Raw genomic sequence first — 18881 nt, 5'->3', positions numbered from 1 at the left:
ACCCTCCCCTTGGCAACTGGATCTGGAGGCGGGGTTAGTTTAGCTTAGTGCAGGGAGTTGAGTTTAGGACATCGAAGAGAGAGGAGCTAGGAACTGGAGCTGGAGATAGCTCATCCTAGACAGAATACACAGAGAACTGGACACCAGAGTCCGAGGCTGTGGGGGATTCCAGACCCAGCAGCATATACCACAGAGCAGGAGATTGCAGGTCTCCTGGCCCCATCAGACGCTCGGAGGCTCAGCAGCAATGAGGGACCAGTGCTGCTACGGAGGAGCGATGCATGCACAAGGCCAGGGCTGCCAGCCATACGGGTGAGCACAGCACATTACACTCAGGGACGTGGGCTACAACACAGCTACAAGCAGAATAGCCAAAGAGTTTAGTAAGAACGGCTGGCCTACAACTCCACCTGCCCAGGAGGACTCTATGCTTGCTCCCAGACTGACCAGACTCTTATCATTAGCCAGTACTCCAGTCCAGGCCTGTTTTAAGTGTCCTGAAGCAAATTGTCTTGAAAATGTCTTGAAAATGTCAGAAGTAACATGCACAAGTAAAGGGGTTGTCCTTTTTCTTAAAACTGTTCACTACAAGCTTAGAATGGTCTAAAATAAAAAAAAAAAATGAATAATTCTTCCTGTGAAGAGTTATACCATCCTTGCTGCCAACCCACCAGCCCGTAAAAGTGGCAAAATACTTTGACAACTTTGTTCACAGCAGTGACCTGGGAGTCAGAGATGCTTCCATGGGTCTTCCCCATGCTGTTCCCATGTCATTTCAGCACTGTTCCCATCGATTAGGGCAAATTTTAGGCAGACCTCCAGGGGGGCCACCGCAAAAAATGCTCGATTTTCCCATAGACTTACATTTTAGTGCTCGCTCATCACTACTGAAGAGTCTTTTTTTGAGTATTTATGATACATTTTTCCTCAATACCTTTTGCTTGCCAATTTTGGACCAGTCACTATTTTTAACCTTTTAAATCTTTGGAAGCCCCAAACAGTTAATTAAAGATCAAAAAGTTGAATGTATATATAGTTTTTACATTGCAGTGCATATATTCAGACTTTTTAGAGTTTACTTAGAGATTTTTCATGCAAATTATAGAGCGTACCCAAATCTGTTAACTACTTCACGGTTTTTGAAACTTGAAGAAATGAAAACAAGTATCATAAGATGGAACTTATGAACAAAGAGTCATTTTGACATTGCTGCTCATAAGTTAATTCGCTTTTTTTTAAGCAAGTTCCAGGCGAAGTACGCCAGATGAAGACACTTTGTGCGCATTCCTTCAGTTTGACTTTTTAGTAGATGGCATGATAGAGAATGCCTAGTGCAGAATGAACGCAAAAGATGGTCTTGACTACACTTATTTTTTTTCTCAATATGGTCTTCAGTTTTTACCTTTTCTCATAAACGGGCTTTTCTCTTGGTCCATGTAACCAGGGGGGCACAAAGTGTAATTAGCCATATTGTTCTGTTTCATGCTCTTAAAGGAAGCATTTTCCACCACAGAGTCCACTGCTTCGTCATCTAACTCCTTTCCAAGAAATTTGCAAATCTTAATCACGCTTCCTCGTAGGTCCTGTTGCCAATTAAGAAAATTCAATATTTAACATAACAATACGCGGCATGAAATGAAATATTTATGTTTCTACTTTTATGGTGAGACCACACACTGCGACTGGACACATGAGGCCAAAACTCCATTCATGCTGTTTGCCAATTGCTCCATAATTTCATTTAAAAATAGTGTAGTGATTGGCCACCCACGGCTAGTAGCAGCCTCAGTGCACAAATAGCCATAGAGTGTATCTGCATCCTAAGACTGCGCTTACATCTTACAAGTTACTACCCTCATTACTGCATTTCTAGCAGCATTCTAGCTCTGCTGAATGAGGACATGCCTTGATGTAATACCTCAATTATTCAGATTATCTAACTAAATTGTGAAGTCGTCTAAATTCTATTTTCATCTTTATTAGGGATGAGTGGAACGATAGAAGTTCGGATTCTGGAACCCAGCCAAACTTTTGTTCCCTCTCTGTTTGTCACAGGTGAGTTAGATGTGACACACAGTCGCTCTGCAGTTGGTTGCAGAAGATCTATTCGTTTGGCATTAGACACCTTAAGTCTGTCTCACTATAGGACCCAGCGGCTACCTCCCTCCTGCTCTGATTGACACTCAGGCCTGGGTGTTTAAATACTTTGTTTGCTACTGGGAGGAGCCTTTGATATTCACATGCTCCCTTGTGAAGGCTTGGAGCTATTGCAATCTGCTTGCTTCCTCTCTTGTGCTTGGAGGATGTGTGGTGTAGTCTCAGTGAAGTCTGCTCAAGCTAAGTAACTTCCCCCTGTGTTTGTCACCCTTGTTGTTTTTAGTTGTTAGTGGGAACTGACCAGTGCTCCCCCCTTCCCTATCCAAGGCCAACCTCTAGGGACCAATAAAGGGACGGTTGGGGAGACAGGTTGATATTAGATCAGCCTAGGAGGTCCCCACTCCCCCTTTCCCTAGTTTCTGGGCTCCCTTCCCCTCAACCCTTCGTGTTGCACTTTGTCTTTCCTACACTGTGCGTGACATTATCACTGGCTGTGCATATTTAAGAAAAAAAATGACACGTGGTTTTATTTGAGTGATTTTTTGGGTGTGCTATTTCTTTCTTTTCTCCTCTGGTATGGTTTCAGTTTCACAGCTCGCACAGTAGCTGCACTCTCTGCCTCTGGTGGTGACTGGCCTCCGCTGTGAGGTTCAGCAACAGCATCAGCGGCTACAGGTCGCTAATGTGGGAGTCTCTGCAGGTAGGCCTGTCCAGCTTGAACCCATGGTTGCCCTCTCAGACAGGTTTTCAGGAGGTAGGGACAAGTTTGTTATGTCCAAGGAGGCCTGCAAACTGCACAACAAGTGGGAATAGTGATCTCACTGCTACAGGGAGATCCTCAATCCTGGGCTTTTTCTTTTCCGAAGGATTCGGTTTGTCTCCAGTCTGTGGAAGGTTACAAAATTTCTCAGTAACCTTGAAACCCCTTACTGACATGACTAGAAAGGGGTCTGATTTTTCCAAATGGTCTGATACCTCCCTGCAGGTTTTTTTCTCCTTAAAGAACTGTTTTGCCAAGGCACCTATACACAGTCAACGCGATGTTTCCCAACCCTTTATTATGGAAGTTGATGTGTCAAATGTGGGGGTTGGGGCTGTGTTGTCTCATGGTCCATCCCTTGGTAAATGGCGTCCATGCACTTTATTTTCTAAGAAATTGTCTTCGGCTGAGAGAAATTATAATGTGGGTAATAGGGAACTTTTGGCGATCAAATTGGAGTTCTAAGAATGATAACAATGGTTGGAGGGGGCTGTCCATCCTATTACTGGTATTACTGACCAGAAGAACCTGTCATATCTCCAATCAGATAAACGTGTCAACCACCCTAGGCAAGCCAGATGGTCACTGTTTTTTATTAGGTTTAATTTTGTTGTGACTTTTCGTACAGGGGTCAAAAATGTCAAGGCTGATGCTTTGTCCCGGAGCTTCCCTGGTGGTAGTGAGTGGTGATGCTGAGAACCCTGCCCCGATAGTACAGAAGGGGGTAGTCATTTTGGCATTGTACCTGAACAGGAGGGTGAGGTGTTTTTAGGTTCATGGGGACGCCCCTGCCTCCTGCCCTTCAGGAAGGTTATTTATACCATCAAATCTTATTTGCTCTGTTTTTTCTTTAATTTTTGGGGGAATTTTAATTCTTATTAGCGTGGCTTTACTTTTTGTGTTTAGAGTAGGGCTCTTAAGCATGAGGACCCTTGTCGTGGGTTATGAGCTTACGTATTTTGAACAAAATATCAAGTAATACCTCCTATATTATATATATATATATATATATATATATATATATATATATATGTATGTATTTTTGCACTTTTATATTCCAGGGTGCAGCCAGGCCCATCAGTGTGGGCATTGTAAACTGGAGTGTCTGTTCCTATGGTGTGCATTTGAAAAGTACCGGGCAGTCCGTCTAATCTAATAGTATGGGCGTAACTAATAGGCTGTAAGCCGGATTCTGTGCACTACCCTAGTGTGAACAGTACTCTATACATGCCTTTTTGTGTGCAATTCAAATACTAAGCACTCAACCCCTCCATGAAATGGTAGATTGTGAGTGATTGTCTCATCAGTACTTTGCACCTGTGTAAACATCATCTTTATGTGGGTTTGCTGCACCCGGGTAGTGCATTTACTTCTGAAGATCTGGGCAGGTAACACTGCTGCCCTTTTTTGCTGTGTTTTTTGTAGATATGTTCAGTAAAATGGTTCACCTCATCACATTACCGGCACTTCCAAATTCCAAGACTCTTGCTCAGGTGTTTATAAATGAGATTGTGAAGCTTCACGGTGTTCCCTCCGATGTGGTGTCAGATCAAGGGACCCAGTTTGTTTCCAAGTTCTTGAAAGAATTCTGTTCTTGACTGGGGGTGCAGCTGTCCTTTTCCTCTGCCTTCCAGCCTCAGTGAAATGGGCAGACTGAAAGCGTCAATCAGAATTTGGAAACCTAACTCACGTGTTTTGTCTCCAAAAATCAGGAGGATTGGGCATCCTATTTACCGCTGGCAGAATTTGCCATTGATAATCATCATCAAGAATCCACTGGCAGGTCACCATTTTTTGATGCATACGGATACCACCCACAGTTTGGGGGAGGAGCTTTGTGAGTTCCTGAGGAGGAACATTTTGCTTTGTCGCTCTCCTCAATGTGGTGGTGGTTCTGAATAATTTGAAGATCATAGGAGACAGGTATAAATGTATGGCTGACAGAAAATGATTGCCAGGTCTGGACCTGAAGTATCAGATTTCGAGGATTGTAGATTCTCTTCTCTGACATTGTTCCCTACAATACTTGGTGCAACTGGAAGGGTTATAGTCCAGAGGAGAGGATGTGGGTTTCAGCATCAGCAGTGAATGTTCCCAGGCTGGTTCGTTCATTCCACACCTCTTATCCTGAGAAACCTGGTCATGAGTGTCCGGAGGCCACTTTTAGATGGGGGGTACTGTCACGGGTGTGTCAGATGTGACAAACTGTCGCTCTGCAGTTGGTTGCAGAAGATCTCTTCATTTGCCATTACAGACACCTTCTTAAATCTGTCTCACTGTAGGACCCACTGTAGGACCCACACCAACTACCTCCCTCCTAGTCTGATTGACACTCATGCCTGGGTGTTTAAATATTTTCAGTTTGCTACAGGGAGACGCCGGTGACTTTCACATGTTCCCTTGTAAAGGCTTGGAGCTATTGCAAATTCACTGAAATAGTACCTATAACTCAAAGTAATCCACTATATATAACAAAATCACTGACTGAAGTTGACAAAATTATAAAATAAACACACATGGTCAAAATTGTTGGTACCCCTCATTTAATGAAAGAAAAAGCCACAATGGTAACAGAAATAACTTGAATCTGGCAAGAGTAATAATAAATTAAAAATCTTTGAAAATGAACAAATGAAAGTCAGACATTGCTTTTTAATCCTGCTTCCACAGAATTAAAAGAATTAACTCATGAAATTGGCCTGGACAGAAATGATGGTACCCCTGAAAATAATGTGACAAAAGGGAGATGTTAAATCAAGTTGTGTCCACTAATTAGCATCACAAGTGTCTACAATCTTGTAATCAGTCAGAGGGCCTGTATATAGGGATACAGATACTCACTGTGCTGTTTGGTGACATGGTGTGTACCACACTCAACTGGACGAGGGGAAGCAAAGGAAAGAGTTGTCTTAGGATATTAGAAAGAAAATTATAGACAAGCATTTTAAAGGTAAAGGTTATAAGACCATCTCCAAGCAGCTTGATGTTCCTGTGACTACAGTTGCACCTATTATTCAGAAATTTAAGATCCATGGGACTGTAGCCAACCTCCCTGGACGTGGCCGCAGGAGGAAAATTGATGACAAATCAAAGAGACGAATAATACTAATGGTAACAAAAGAGCCCAGGAAAACTTCTAAAGAGATTAAAGGTGAACTTCAAGCTCAAGGAACATCAGTGTCAGATCGCATTATCCGTCATTGTTTGATCCAAAGTGGACTTAATGGGAGATGACCAAGGAGAACACCATTGTTGAAAAAAAATTATAATAATTCCAAACTGGAATTTACCAAACTACATGTTGACAAGCCACAAAGCTTCAGGGAGAATGTCCTATGGACAGATGAGACAATAATGGAAGTTTTGACAAGGCAAATCAGCTCTATGTACACAGAAGGAAAAATGAAGCATATCAAGAAAAGAACACTGTCCCTACTGTGAAACATGGAGGAAGCTCTGTTATGTTCTGGGGCTTTGCTGCATCTGGCACAGAGTCTCTTGAATCTGTGCAGAGTACAATGAAATCTCAAGACTATTAAGGGATTCTAGAGAAAAATATGCTGTCCAATGTCAAAATGCTTGGTCTCAGTCACATGTCATGGGTCATGCAACAGGATAATGACCCAAAACACACAGCTAAAAACACCCAAGAATGTCTAAGAGGAAAACATTGGACTATTCCGAAGTGGCCTTCTATGAGCCCTGACATAAATCCTATTGAGCATCTTTGGAAAAAGCTGAAACATGCCATCTGGAAAAGGCAACCTTCAAAAATGAGACAACTGGAGCAGTTTGCTCATGAGGAGTGGGCCAAAATACCTGTTGAAAGGTGCAGAAGTTTCTTTGACAGTTACAGGAATCGCTTGATTGCAGTGATTGCTTCAAAAGGTTGTTCAACAAAATATTAAGTTAAGAGTACCATCATTTCTGTCCAGGCCTATTTCATGAGTTTAATTTTTAAAACTGTGGAAGCAGGGTTGGAAAGCAATGTCTGACTCTCATTCATTCATTTTTATAGATTTTTAATTTATTATTACTTTTGTCAGATTCAAGTCATTTCTGTGACCATTGTGTGTTTTTCTTTCATTAAACGAGGGGTACCAACAATTTTGACCACGTGTGTAACCTTTATTCTAATCCTTAAAATTACATAAGTGCCAATCTCCGATACTATTTTCAGTCTATCCACAAGCCACCGCACCCTATTACAGGGCCAGATTATGAATACTAATACATAAATTACCACTAGTTCAAAATGAAGGAAATATCACTAAGTAGTTCTACGCTGGGATCAATCACCAATGGCCCTATTATCTCTGTTGTTAATCCCTAATATATGTGAAAAATCTTATATAAATAGATCTGCAAATTATCACCATAATCTACTACCTATATTGCACTGCGCCCTATAAATAGCTGAAGTAGATTCCAACTTTACTGTTCAAATCCTACACCTCTACATACAATAATATTGCACTATGCTTTTTCACTCAGGTACTGGTATATTGCACCTTGCCCATAAAGCACAACACAGATCACTGTCACTCTCATTTAGGTAATCTTTCACCCATATAGATATATTTGTAAGAATCTATGTTGTTTTACTTTTTGACCACCTTTTGTGTCTTGCTGGCTTCTAGTCTTTTCCTCTGGTGCTGGGTATCTTGGTCACGTGATCTCCTCACTCTTTATTACTCAGCACCTGTCTCCCATTCCCCGCTGGATATCAGGGTTGTTTTCGCTTGTGCTCTGGCTAAGTTGCCTTGTTAGTTCTTTGTGCTTAGGACAATTGATATCCTGGGACTTCTTGTTCCAAAAGTTTTGTTTCCTTTTATCTTCGTTTCTGCAACTAACTTTTCTGTTAGGAGGTCTCCTGTTTTTGATCCCAGTCCTTAGATCTTTTAGGGACCCCTTTCCCCCTTCCTTCAGGTCTTCGTTTGAGTTCAGTGCAGGAGTGTCGGTGGGGCTATTCACAAGGAATAGGGCACCCACCCCAGCATAGGGTTTAAGCTGAGTCTCAGTGTAGGGACAGCTTTTCCCTCCTATTCCTTAGTTCTAAGTTGCATAACATAACAATTTCCCTCTTGGACAAACCTATTGCAGCTTAATAGAGCGCACTAGCCACATCTAAAACATTGTCACTACTCCATTAGTGTGATGCAGCAGTATCGCCTATATCACATATCTAGATAGGAATTCCTTTTCATTTTTCCATATTTTCTGTTTAACTCTCATGCATCAATCCTGCCTAGCTTATCCTGCCTCAACACGTTTCACCACCATATACATTCAGTGGGCACATCAGGAGGCTAATCTTTATTAATATTATTGCCACATATACTTTTACATAGGAGTATGTTTTTAAACTCACGGCCACGATAGGAGCGATTCTCAGCGGCAGCACGACTGAAGGCTCTTTATAGATTTATCCACGCCCCCCTTCCTTTAACATGTTTGAAGCATGGCCAATCATCATGTCCCTGCTTCGGAACCAGTCATATTGGCCACATACACGCCGTCACGTCATTGGGATTCCATGGTGAAACAACGCCGGAAAAGCAGTACAATCGGATAACAGAGGTACGATACTTGACTAGAGATGAGCGGTGTTCGACTTGAACTGTTCGCCAATCTCAAATTTGAGCTGTTTTGGGCGGTGTTCGAGCCGTTCGGCGAACACGAACGATTTAAAAAAAAATCGGCTGTTCGAGGTTATGTTCGATAACTGTTCATGCACCAAAATCATAACTGGATTTTTTCTCAGTAATGCTGAAAATTAACGTTAATACACAGTTTGAGTGTACAGTGGGGCGGGGGGAGGGGCAGGGGATGGATCTCTGCAGGAATAATGAAGATCTCCATTTTTTTTTCTCTTTCCCGCATTTACAGTGGGGAGGTGCAGTCTGTCAGCCTATCAGCAGCGCACACACGGAGCGAACTGCTTTTTTTAACACAAGCAAGGGCATGTGTCATTGGCAGTGTATGTCACATGTCCTTGCCCTATAAAACCCAGCCATTTTCCCTGTCACCACCATTTTCTCACTGCTGCAGCTGCGTGTTAGATGGCACCGCTGTTGCTGTGTGCGCTAAACTTTGTTAATTTCAAGCCAATTTTCGCACAAATCTACAGATAGATTGGGAGTAGGGAACAGTTGTGATTGCAGTCCTTTTAAGGACTAGGTTACATCATTTCATACGACTTTTATCAGGCAGGTCTGTGCTCTTAAATAGATAGGTTGGGAGTAAAGACTAATTGTAATTGCAGTCCTTTTCAGGGCTAGGTTACATCAGTTCCTATCACTTTTTGCCAGGCAGGTCTGTGCCAGTGCTGTGCAAGTTTTTTTCACAGCATTTGGGAAAACCTGGCAAAGCAAATCCTTTTTTCCCTTTTGCAGAGTGTGTTAGTCAGTCGAGTAGCCTATCCGTGTTGCAAGCTACACCACCTGTGTATAGAATGCAATTTTTTTTACTGCACCTAGTGTAGTAAAACCTTTGGGCATAGCATCATTCTATTAGTCCATCTATACTAACCTCCACCAGGGTGCAAATTAAAAATAATTTTTTTCTGCATCTAGCTCTGAAAAAATATTTCAGCTTCTAGCAGTGTGTGGGACTTGTTCTATTAGTCCACCTATACTGACCTCCATCAGGTTGCAAATTCAATATAATTTTTTTCTGCATCTAGCTCTGAAAAAAATATTTAGGCTTCTAGCAGTGTGTGGGACTTGTTCTATTAGTCCATCTATACTAACCTCCACCAGGTTGCAAATTCAAAATATTTTTTTTCTGCATTGAGCTCTGAAAAAATATTTAGGCTTCTAGCAGTGTGTGGGACTTGTTCTATTAGTCCATCTATACTAACCTCCACCAGTTTGCAAATTAAAAATATTTTTTTTCTGCATCTAGCTCTAAAAAAAATATTTAGGCTTCTAGCAGTGTGTGGGACTTGTTCTATTAGTCCATCTATACTAACCTCCAGCAGGCTGCAAATTAAAAATTATTTTTTTCTGCATCTAGCTCTGAAAAAATATTTAGGCTTCTAGCAGTGTGTGGGACTTGGTTTATTAGTCCATCTATACTGACCTCCATCAGGTTGCAAATTCAATATAATTTTTTTCTGCATCTAGCTCTGAAAAAATATTTAGGCTTCTAGGAGTGTGTGGGACTTGTTCTATTAGTCCATCTATACTAACTTCCACCAGGTTGCAAATTAAAAATAATTTCTTTCTGCATCTGGCTCTGAAAAAATATTTAGGCTTCTAGCAGTGTGTGGGACTTGGTTTATTAGTCCATCTATACTGACCTCCATCAGGTTGCAAATTCAATATAATTTTTTTCTGCATCTAGCTCTGAAAAGATATTTAGGATTCTAGCAGTGTGTGGGACTTGGTCTATTAGTCCATCTATACTAACCTCCACCAGGTTGCAAATTTAAAAATATTTTTTTCTGCATCTAGCTCTGAAAAAATATTTCAGCTTCTAGCAGTGTGTGGGAGTTGTTCTATTAGTCCATCTATACTGACCTCCATCAGGTTGCAAATTGAATATAATTTTTTTCTGCATCTAGCTCTGAAAAAATATTTGGGCTTCTAGCAGTGTGTGGGACTTGGTCTATTAGTACATCTATACTAACCTCCACCAGGGTGCAAATTAAAAATAATTTTTTTCTGCATCTTGCTCTGAAAAAATATTTCAGCTAGTAGCAGTGTGTGGGACTTGTTCTATTAGTCCATCTATACTGACCTCCATCAGGTTGCAAATTCAATATAATTTTTATCTGCATCTAACCCAGCCAATACTTTTGGCCTAATACCACAGTTTGGCCACTCAGCTCTGCTTGGCTCCCATCCATTGTTTTTTTGTGCAAACAACTCCAGAGTTGTGAATTAGTTAAAAACCAAAATGAGTGGAAAAACTCATGCTGTTGGAAAGGGGAATAGGCATGTTGGGAAGGGGAAAAAAGGTTGTGTTTGTGGGGTAGGTGTTAAAGCAACAGTAACATCTGCAGAAAAAAGACCATCTTCCAGCCAAACTAAAATGTCTACTTCTTTTAGCGGACAATGTGATAAGATCCCTTTCTTACGGCCACACCAATCGCTACAAATTCCAGATGAGTCACAAAAACAGCAGGTGCTTCAACGGATATCAAGTGCTCCTTTAAGTGGACTCTCCTCCACCTCAACTTCAACATCACAAATACTCCAGTCCTCAGAGGTGTCACCCCAATCGCACTTGCTTCCTCACAGCTCCCAAGTCTCCAGCTGCCCATCTGAGTATGGGGCAGAACAGATGGTTGAGTCTGCAGAGCTGTTTACTCATACTATAGCCTGGGAATCAGAGGTCGGCTCCAGAGCTTCTGTAAATCTAGAGGAGGAAATGATCTGCACTGATGCCCAGAATCTTTATGAGTCGGATCCAGGACCAGACACAGAAGGTTCTGACCATAATGTAGACCCTCGTTCCCAAACTGTAACTCCTGTTGGTGGAGACAATGAGGAAGACGATGATGAGACTCAAATACCTGATTGGAGCGACAACTTTAGTTTTTTGTCAGGGCAGGAACAGGTTGGCTCTGAGGACGACGGGTGTGATAACGCACAGGGTGATGATGATGAGGTTGGAGATCCCACTTACTGTCAACCCACAGTCAGCCAAGAGATGAGGTCAGCAGAGGAGGTGGAGGAAGATGCTAGTGACGACGAGGTCAGGTTGCGCCTTCCTGGACAGAGACGTAGTACTGGAAGCACGTCAACAACTGCATCCTCAAACAGGGGCAGGAACAGGTTGGCTCTGAGGACGACGGGTGTGATAACACACAGGTTAATGATGATGAGGTTGGAGATCCCACTTACTGTCAACTAGAGATGAGCGTTGTTCTCCTCGAACTGTTCGCCAATCTCAAATTCGAGCTGTTTTGGGTGGTGTTCGAGCCGTTCGGCGAACACGAACAATTTGAGAAAAATTCGGCTGTTCGAGGTTATGTTCGATAACTGTTCGTGCACCCAAATCATAACTGGATTTTTTCTCAGTAATGATGAAAATTAATGTTAATACGCAGTTTGAGTGTACAGCGGGGTGGGGGGAGGGGCAGGGGATGGATCTCTGCAGGAACAATGAAGATCTCCATTTTTTTTTTCTCTTTCCCGCATTTACAGTGGGGAGGTGCAATCTGTCATCCTATCAGCAGCGCACACACGGAGCGAAGTGCTTTTTTTCACACAAGCAAGGGCATGTGTCATTGGCAGTGTATGTCACATGTCCTTGCCCTATAAGACCAAGCCATTTTCCCCGTCGCCACCAATTTCTCACTGCTGCAGCTGCGTGTTAGACGGCACCGCTGTTGCTGTGTGCGCTATACCTTGTTAATTTCAAGCCAATTTTCGCACAAATCTACAGATAGCTTGGGAGTAGGGAATAGTTGTGATTGCAGTCCTTTTAAGGACTAGGTTACAGCATTTCCTATGACTTTTATCAGGCAGGTCTGTGCTCTTAAATAGATAGGTTGTGGGAGTAAAGACTAATTGTAATTGGAGTCCTTTTCAGGACTAGGTTACATCAGTTCCTATCAGTTTTTGCCAGGCAGGTCTGTGCCAGTGCTGTGCAAGTTTTTTTCACAGCATTTGGCTGAATCTAGCAAAGCTAATCCTTTTTGGCCTATTGCAGAGTGTGTTAGTCAGTGGAGTAGCCTATCTGTGTTGCAAGATATACCACCTGTGTATAGAATACCAATTTTTTTACTGCACCTAGTGAAGTGAAATCTTTTGGGCATAGCATCATTCTATTAGTCCATCTATACTGACCTCCATCAGGTTGCAAATTGAATATAATTTTTTTCTGCATCTAGCTCTGAAAAAATATTGGGCTTCTACCTGTGTGTGGGACTTGTTGTATTAGTCCATCTATACTGACCTCCATCAGGTTGCAAACTGAATATATTTTTTTCTACATCTACCTCTGAAAAAATATTGGGCTTCTAGCTGTGTGTGGGACTTGTTCTATTAATCCATCTATACAGACCTCCATCAGGTTGCAAACTGAATATATTTTTTTCTGCATCTACCTCTGAAAAAATATTGGGCTTCTAGCTGTGTGAGGGACTTGTTGTATTAGTCCATCTATACTGACCTCCATCAGGTTGCAAATTAAAAATAATTTTTATCTGCATCTACAGTACCTCTGAAAAAATATTTGGGCTTCTAACTGTGTGTGGGACTTGTTCTATTAGTCCATCTATACTGACCTCCATCAGGTTGCAAATTGAATATAATTTTTATCTGCATCTAGCTCTGAAAAAATATTTGGCCTTCTAGCAGTGTGTGGGACTTTCTCTATTAGTCCATCTATACTGACCTCCATCAGGTTGCAAATTAAAAATAATTTTTATCTGCATCTACCTCTGAAAAAATATTTGGGCTTCTAGCTGTGTGTGGGACTTGTTCTATTAATCCATCTATACAGACCTCCATCAGGTTGCAAACTGAATATATTTTTTTCTGCATCTACCTCTGAAAAAATATTGGGCTTCTAGCTGTGTGTGGGACTTGTTGTATTAGTCCATCTATACTGACCTCCATCAGGTTGCAAACTGAATATATTTTTTTCTGCATCTACCTCTGAAAAAATATTGGGCCTTCTAGCAGTGTGTGGGACTTTCTCTATTAGTCCATCTATACTGACCTCCATCAGGTTGTAAATTGAATATAATTTTTATCTGCATCCAGCTCTGAAAAAATATTTGTCCTTCTAGCAGTGTGTTGGACTTTCTCTATTAGTCCATCTATACTGACCTCCATCAGGTTGCAAACTGAATATAATTTTTATCTGCATCTAGCTCTGAAAAAATATTTGGCCTTCTAGCAGTGTGTGGGACTTTCTCTATTAGTCCATCTATACTGACCTCCATCAGGTTGCAAATTAAAAATAATTTTTATCTGCATCTACCTCTGAAAAAATATTTGGGCTTCTAGCAGTGTGTGGGACTCATTGTATTAGGCCATCTATACCAAGCTCCACCAGCTTTGAAATTAATAATAATTTTTAGCTGCATCTAGCCCTGAAAATAATTTTTCCCAATAGTGGCAGCAATAGAAATATGGGGCGCGCGCCTGGCTAAGAAAAATATACGCTTCATAACACAAAGCACCAGCCTAGCGCACTGCATTAATAAGATGGCATCATCGTCTCTCCCAGTGCTAGGCCTACTACGCAGGCTAGTATTCCTGTGCCTAAAACACAATGTATGGGTCCGCGCTAGCCACTATGCTGAGGGGTATAAAGCTGCTGCTAATGCTTTATAACAATTCAATTGGCAGATTTTCACAGAGCTCTTCCACAACGCCCACCCATCGGGCAACAGTTGCCCACCCTCCCTATGGGATCTAGTGGCGAATAGTTGATGCCAATAATCAGAGCGTCAGTTGCCCCGTCAACGTGGCAAGCATACGGTAAGGCATGGGAAGAGTGGACACGACTAGTAGCAGGCAGACGGGTTGACCAATGTGAACAAGCCAGATCACAAGTCACCATAGAATTTCTCCACCAGCTAATGATGAGGGGCATATCAGGGGCGTCAGCGCAGCGGTGTCTGACCGGAGTAGCATTTCACTTCCAACTACTGAATTGGGGAGATGTGACAAAGATTCATCATCAGACAATCCATAAAAGGGTGGAAAAGGGGTCAGCCAAGTCAGGAATGTAGACGTCCCGTCCCGTGTCACTAAAACTGATTTCTCACATCTTATCCCTAACACCATTAACATGACACTCACAATTTGAAGCAACACTAATGTCTACTGCATTTGTGATCGCCTTCTTCGGGGCGCTATGTATAAGCGAATTAGTCCCTCAATCCAAAATTACCACCAGTGGACGCTTATTACACCAGTAAGTAGTCATAGCCAATAATGCAATACGTGTACGCATACACCAATCGAAAACGGTTCCAGCGGGCAGGGGTACTTGGGTACTTCTACAACCCACAAACGGTACACTGAGTCGGGTAACAATAGTAAAAACATATCTAACCATCAAATCACAAAGTAATTTCTTCGTATCACACATTGATGGAACGACATTATCAAGATACCTGTTCCAAGCTATATTTAATAAATGCATAACATCGGCAGGGAACCACCCCAAAGATTACGGGACACACTCAATCTGCATAGGTGCGGCCACGGAAGCAGCAAGAGCAGGACTGTCAGAAACGGAAGTTCAGAGGATAGGGAGATGGCGATCCACGTGTTTGGCGAGATACATAAGACCGGACTTGTTATCCTAACGTGGTTTGTTTCTTTTACAGGTGACGCTAAGACAACAGTGTGAGTGATAGGCCACTCGTATATATATTGGGCACAAAAAAGGGCGAAAGTCCGCCCAGGCGGGAGGAAATTAGAGTTTCATAACACATATTTCAACTGGAGAGGTATTAGAGGCCTGCTATGGCCACAGGTACTAATGGAGGTAATCAAGGTAGGGAGAGAGGCAAGAGGTCCGGTCATCTTAGTTATACAGGCCGGGGGAAACAACCTAGGTCATCACAAGAGCGCATAACTAATGGCAATAATGAAACTAGACACTGAGCGCTTCAGAGAATTTTTCACAAAATTAGCTATAGTATGGTCAGAGATTGTGCCGATAGCGGTATGGCAAGGTGCGCGAGACATCACGGCCATCGAATGGACAAGGCGGGTAATAAATATTCGGATGGCAAAATTTAGAAGAGACAGAGGCGGTGTAGTGATACGACACCGACAACTGGAAGGAGATAAAGCAGGCCTCATACGGCCCGACGGTGTTCACTTAATAGATATTGGACTGGACATATTTCTGTCAGGACTCCAGGACGGAGTGGAACAAGCGTTAAGAGTGATGGGTGGGGGTCAGAGTCCTGCATACGAGTACGCTGGATCCTCCGTGGCCTGGAAATAGAAAAGACATGTTGGAGAGTTACACTTGTTGGCCAACTTGCCGGAGTGGGGACCCAGGGCATGCTGCAACAAGCTGAATTATTTTAGAAATAAAATGCCTTTCTAATGGAATGAGTATAAAGAGTTAATAAAGCTGTGACCGATCCTCACCCATCCAGTTGTAAGAGTTACATTATTGGGTTGTCCATGAAAGGGGGGCAGTAGGGGGGCTGAGCATCTGGGTTTGGTTGGGGGTCCCCACAGTCTGCCTAGGCTAGATTAATTTAAAAATTCTTATTAGATACACAGGCGGTGCAGCTTGCTTCGCAGCTGGGCTACTACGCCCAAAGTATTGCCTAGGCTAGATGCAGTTAAAAATTCTACGCTGACTAGCAGACACTGAAGATTTGGAGCAGACCTCTGAGTAAACAGCTCTTCAGACTCAACCATCTGTGTTACCCCAAGCCATAGTGTATGTAGTTTCTTACAGTTAAAAGGGGGGGGTGCGACCCAACCCACCTGGAATTGACGATGCCAACGTCACGTAAGTCACAGCAAAGGGACTCCCAAAATTGTGGCACAGACACCACTTAACCCTAGAACGCATACCTGTGGTCTTGCAGGCCCGCCCACTTAATTGTTTTCTATTTTCTGCAAGATTGCTTTCGTTAGAATTTTGAAACTCTAGGTATTCTTCATGTATATAGTTGTTTGTCATTTGAGTTTGAGTTATTCCATGTTATTTGCACACGGGCCTAAAGGGCCCCAGGTATGTGAAAGTGTAGATTTTTATGGTCATGCGTTCTAGGGTTAAGTGGCATTAATTGATTTTACCAAATACTCAAGCTTTTAGTCTCCCAAGGATGACACAGGGGTAGAAATGTCCTTGCGAATCCATGATTTGATCATCTTTATGAACGTGAGTCTGTCTACATTCTCAGTGGACAGCCACGTGCGCTTATCTGTCAGCACACCACCAGCAGCGCTGAACACACGTTCAGAGAGAACGCTGGCTGCATGGCATGACAAGATCTCCAAGGCGTGAGTGGCGAGCTCCGGCGATTTTTCAAGATTGGAATACCAAAATGAGCAAGGGTCCAGTGACACAGTCATGGCTTCGATGTTCACTTGGAGATTCTCCTGTACCATCCTCTCTAGGCATTGACTATGTGTCAGACTTCTTGTCTCCTGTGGCCTTGCAAAGGATGGTCTAAAAAAGTGGTGAAACGATTCCACAAAATTGCTGTTACCAGCAGATACTGTGTTACTGTTACTGTTTGAGTGATGAAGACTCGACAGTCCCACCGTTGGCAAGTTAGAACTGTGAGATTCACTACGTGCACCACTGGTGTTTTGTGGAAAAGCACATGTAAGATTCTGCAACAGATACTCCTGCATTCGTCAATACCTTTTTATGGCAGGAATTATTTCGGCAAATATACTTTTGTACCGGGGATCCAAGAGTGTGGCAACCCAGTAGTCGGGATTACTTCGAATTCTGACAATCCGGGGGTCATGTTGCAGGTAGTGCAGCAAGAAGGCACTCATGTGTCTTGCGCATCCAGAAGGACCAAGTCCTTGTTGTGTTGGTAGCGAGGTAATCATGCTTCCTTCCTCTGCCCTCTCCCTCCAACCTCGCACAACAGAAATGTGATCAAGGTCTCCCTCATCTGATGAGTCTTCCATGCCCATTGCCAGTTCGTCCTCCACTTCTTCCTCGGCTCCTGCACCTTCCTCAACAGTTTGGCTGCTACCATGCGCCCTGGTTAATCCCTCTCCCCCAACCTCCCATGCCTGCCGCCTTGGTGCTGCCAACCGTCTGGACCTTGGAGATGTTATCCCTTCCGCATACGACTCCTCCTCTACTTCCTCCACCTCCTCTTGTCCCACCACCTGACTCCGAATTCTGTTTAACATGTGCTCCAGCATGTAAATCACCGTAATAGTCATGCTGATAATGGCATCGTCAGCACTAAACATCTTCGTCGCCATTTCAAGACTGTGCAGAAGGGTGCATAGGTCCCTGATCTGAGACCACTCCTCCAGCGTGATTTGCCCCACCCCTGGATCTTGTTGGCCCAGGCTATACGTCAGAACGTATTGCACCAGGGCTTGTCGGTGCTGCCACAGTCGCTGCAACATGTGCAGAGTTGAATTCCACCGTGTCGGCACATCGCATTTCAGCCGGTGAACTGGCAGGCCCAACGACTTCTGTAGAGATATAAGTCGTTGAACTGCGGGATGCGAACGGCGGAAGTGAGCACACAGCGACCGTGCACTCTGCAGAAGGCCATCTAGTCCGGGATAGTGGGCTAAAAATTGCTGGACAACCAGGTTCAACACGTGAGCCATACAAGGCACGTGTGTGACATTGCCCCGGCGAAGTGCCGCACCCAGGTTTGCAGCATTGTCGCACATGGCCTTCCCTGGTTGCAGGTCCAGTGGAGACAACCTTTCTTTTAACTGGGTCTCCAGAGCTGACCAAAACTCCTCAGCTGTGTGACTCACATTTCCCAGACATTTCAAAGTAAACACTGATGCGTTGAGCCCTGCTGCCAGCATAGTAAGGAGGTGTGCAGGATTCCTTCTGCGCAGTTAGAAAGCAGGTTTCATTACCAGACAGGCTTTGGGTGCAGGTGGAGGACCGAGAGGAGGTTGAGGAGGCAGAAGCAGTGGAGGAAGTTCGAGATAAAGAGGATTAACACACAACTCGTGGGGACGGTAAGACTTGGACAGCAGCCCCTTGTCCTGCTGTCACCATAGTTACCCAGTGCCCAGTCAGCGACATGTAACGCCCCTGTCCATGCCTTCTCGTCCAAGTGTCTGTGGTGAAGTGCACCCTGTCACACACAGAGTTTCTCAAAGAAGCGGTGATGTTGTGTGCGACATGCTAGTGGAGCGCAGGCACACCTTTCTTTGAGAAGTAGGGCATTTTTTCAGATCGATAAAGATGACCCAACTCGTGATATCTGTAACATTTGTCAGCAAAAGCTAAGCAGAGGCCAAAAAATACATTGTTTGAGTACTTCATGCATGAACCGGCACATGGACATGAAGCATAAGTTGCAGTGGGAAGCTCACTGTGCTACAATGCGGCCTAGCCGGCCGGGCCAACC

At 43.3% G+C, this 18881-nt stretch overlaps 1 protein-coding gene across 6 annotated transcripts in view; it reads right to left on the bottom strand.

Moving 5' to 3' along the window:
- Window positions 1-18881, bottom strand: part of LOC141172014 (sulfotransferase 2B1-like) — a 913436-nt gene that overhangs the window by 25327 nt on the left and 869228 nt on the right. For all 6 annotated transcript variants that reach the window (XM_073655785.1, XM_073655780.1, XM_073655784.1 and 3 more), the window contains one exon: window positions 1403-1583. In XM_073655785.1, the coding sequence (XP_073511886.1) occupies window positions 1403-1583 (181 nt within the window). The remainder of the gene's footprint in view (window positions 1-1402; window positions 1584-18881) is intronic.

Source organism: Phyllobates terribilis, unplaced genomic scaffold (assembly GCF_046119375.1).
Source record: "Phyllobates terribilis strain yellow unplaced genomic scaffold, ASM4611937v1 Scaffold_12__6_contigs__length_324123572, whole genome shotgun sequence".
Classification (NCBI taxonomy): Eukaryota; Metazoa; Chordata; class Amphibia; order Anura; family Dendrobatidae; genus Phyllobates; species Phyllobates terribilis.
This window is presented reverse-complemented; position numbering and strand designations above follow the sequence as displayed.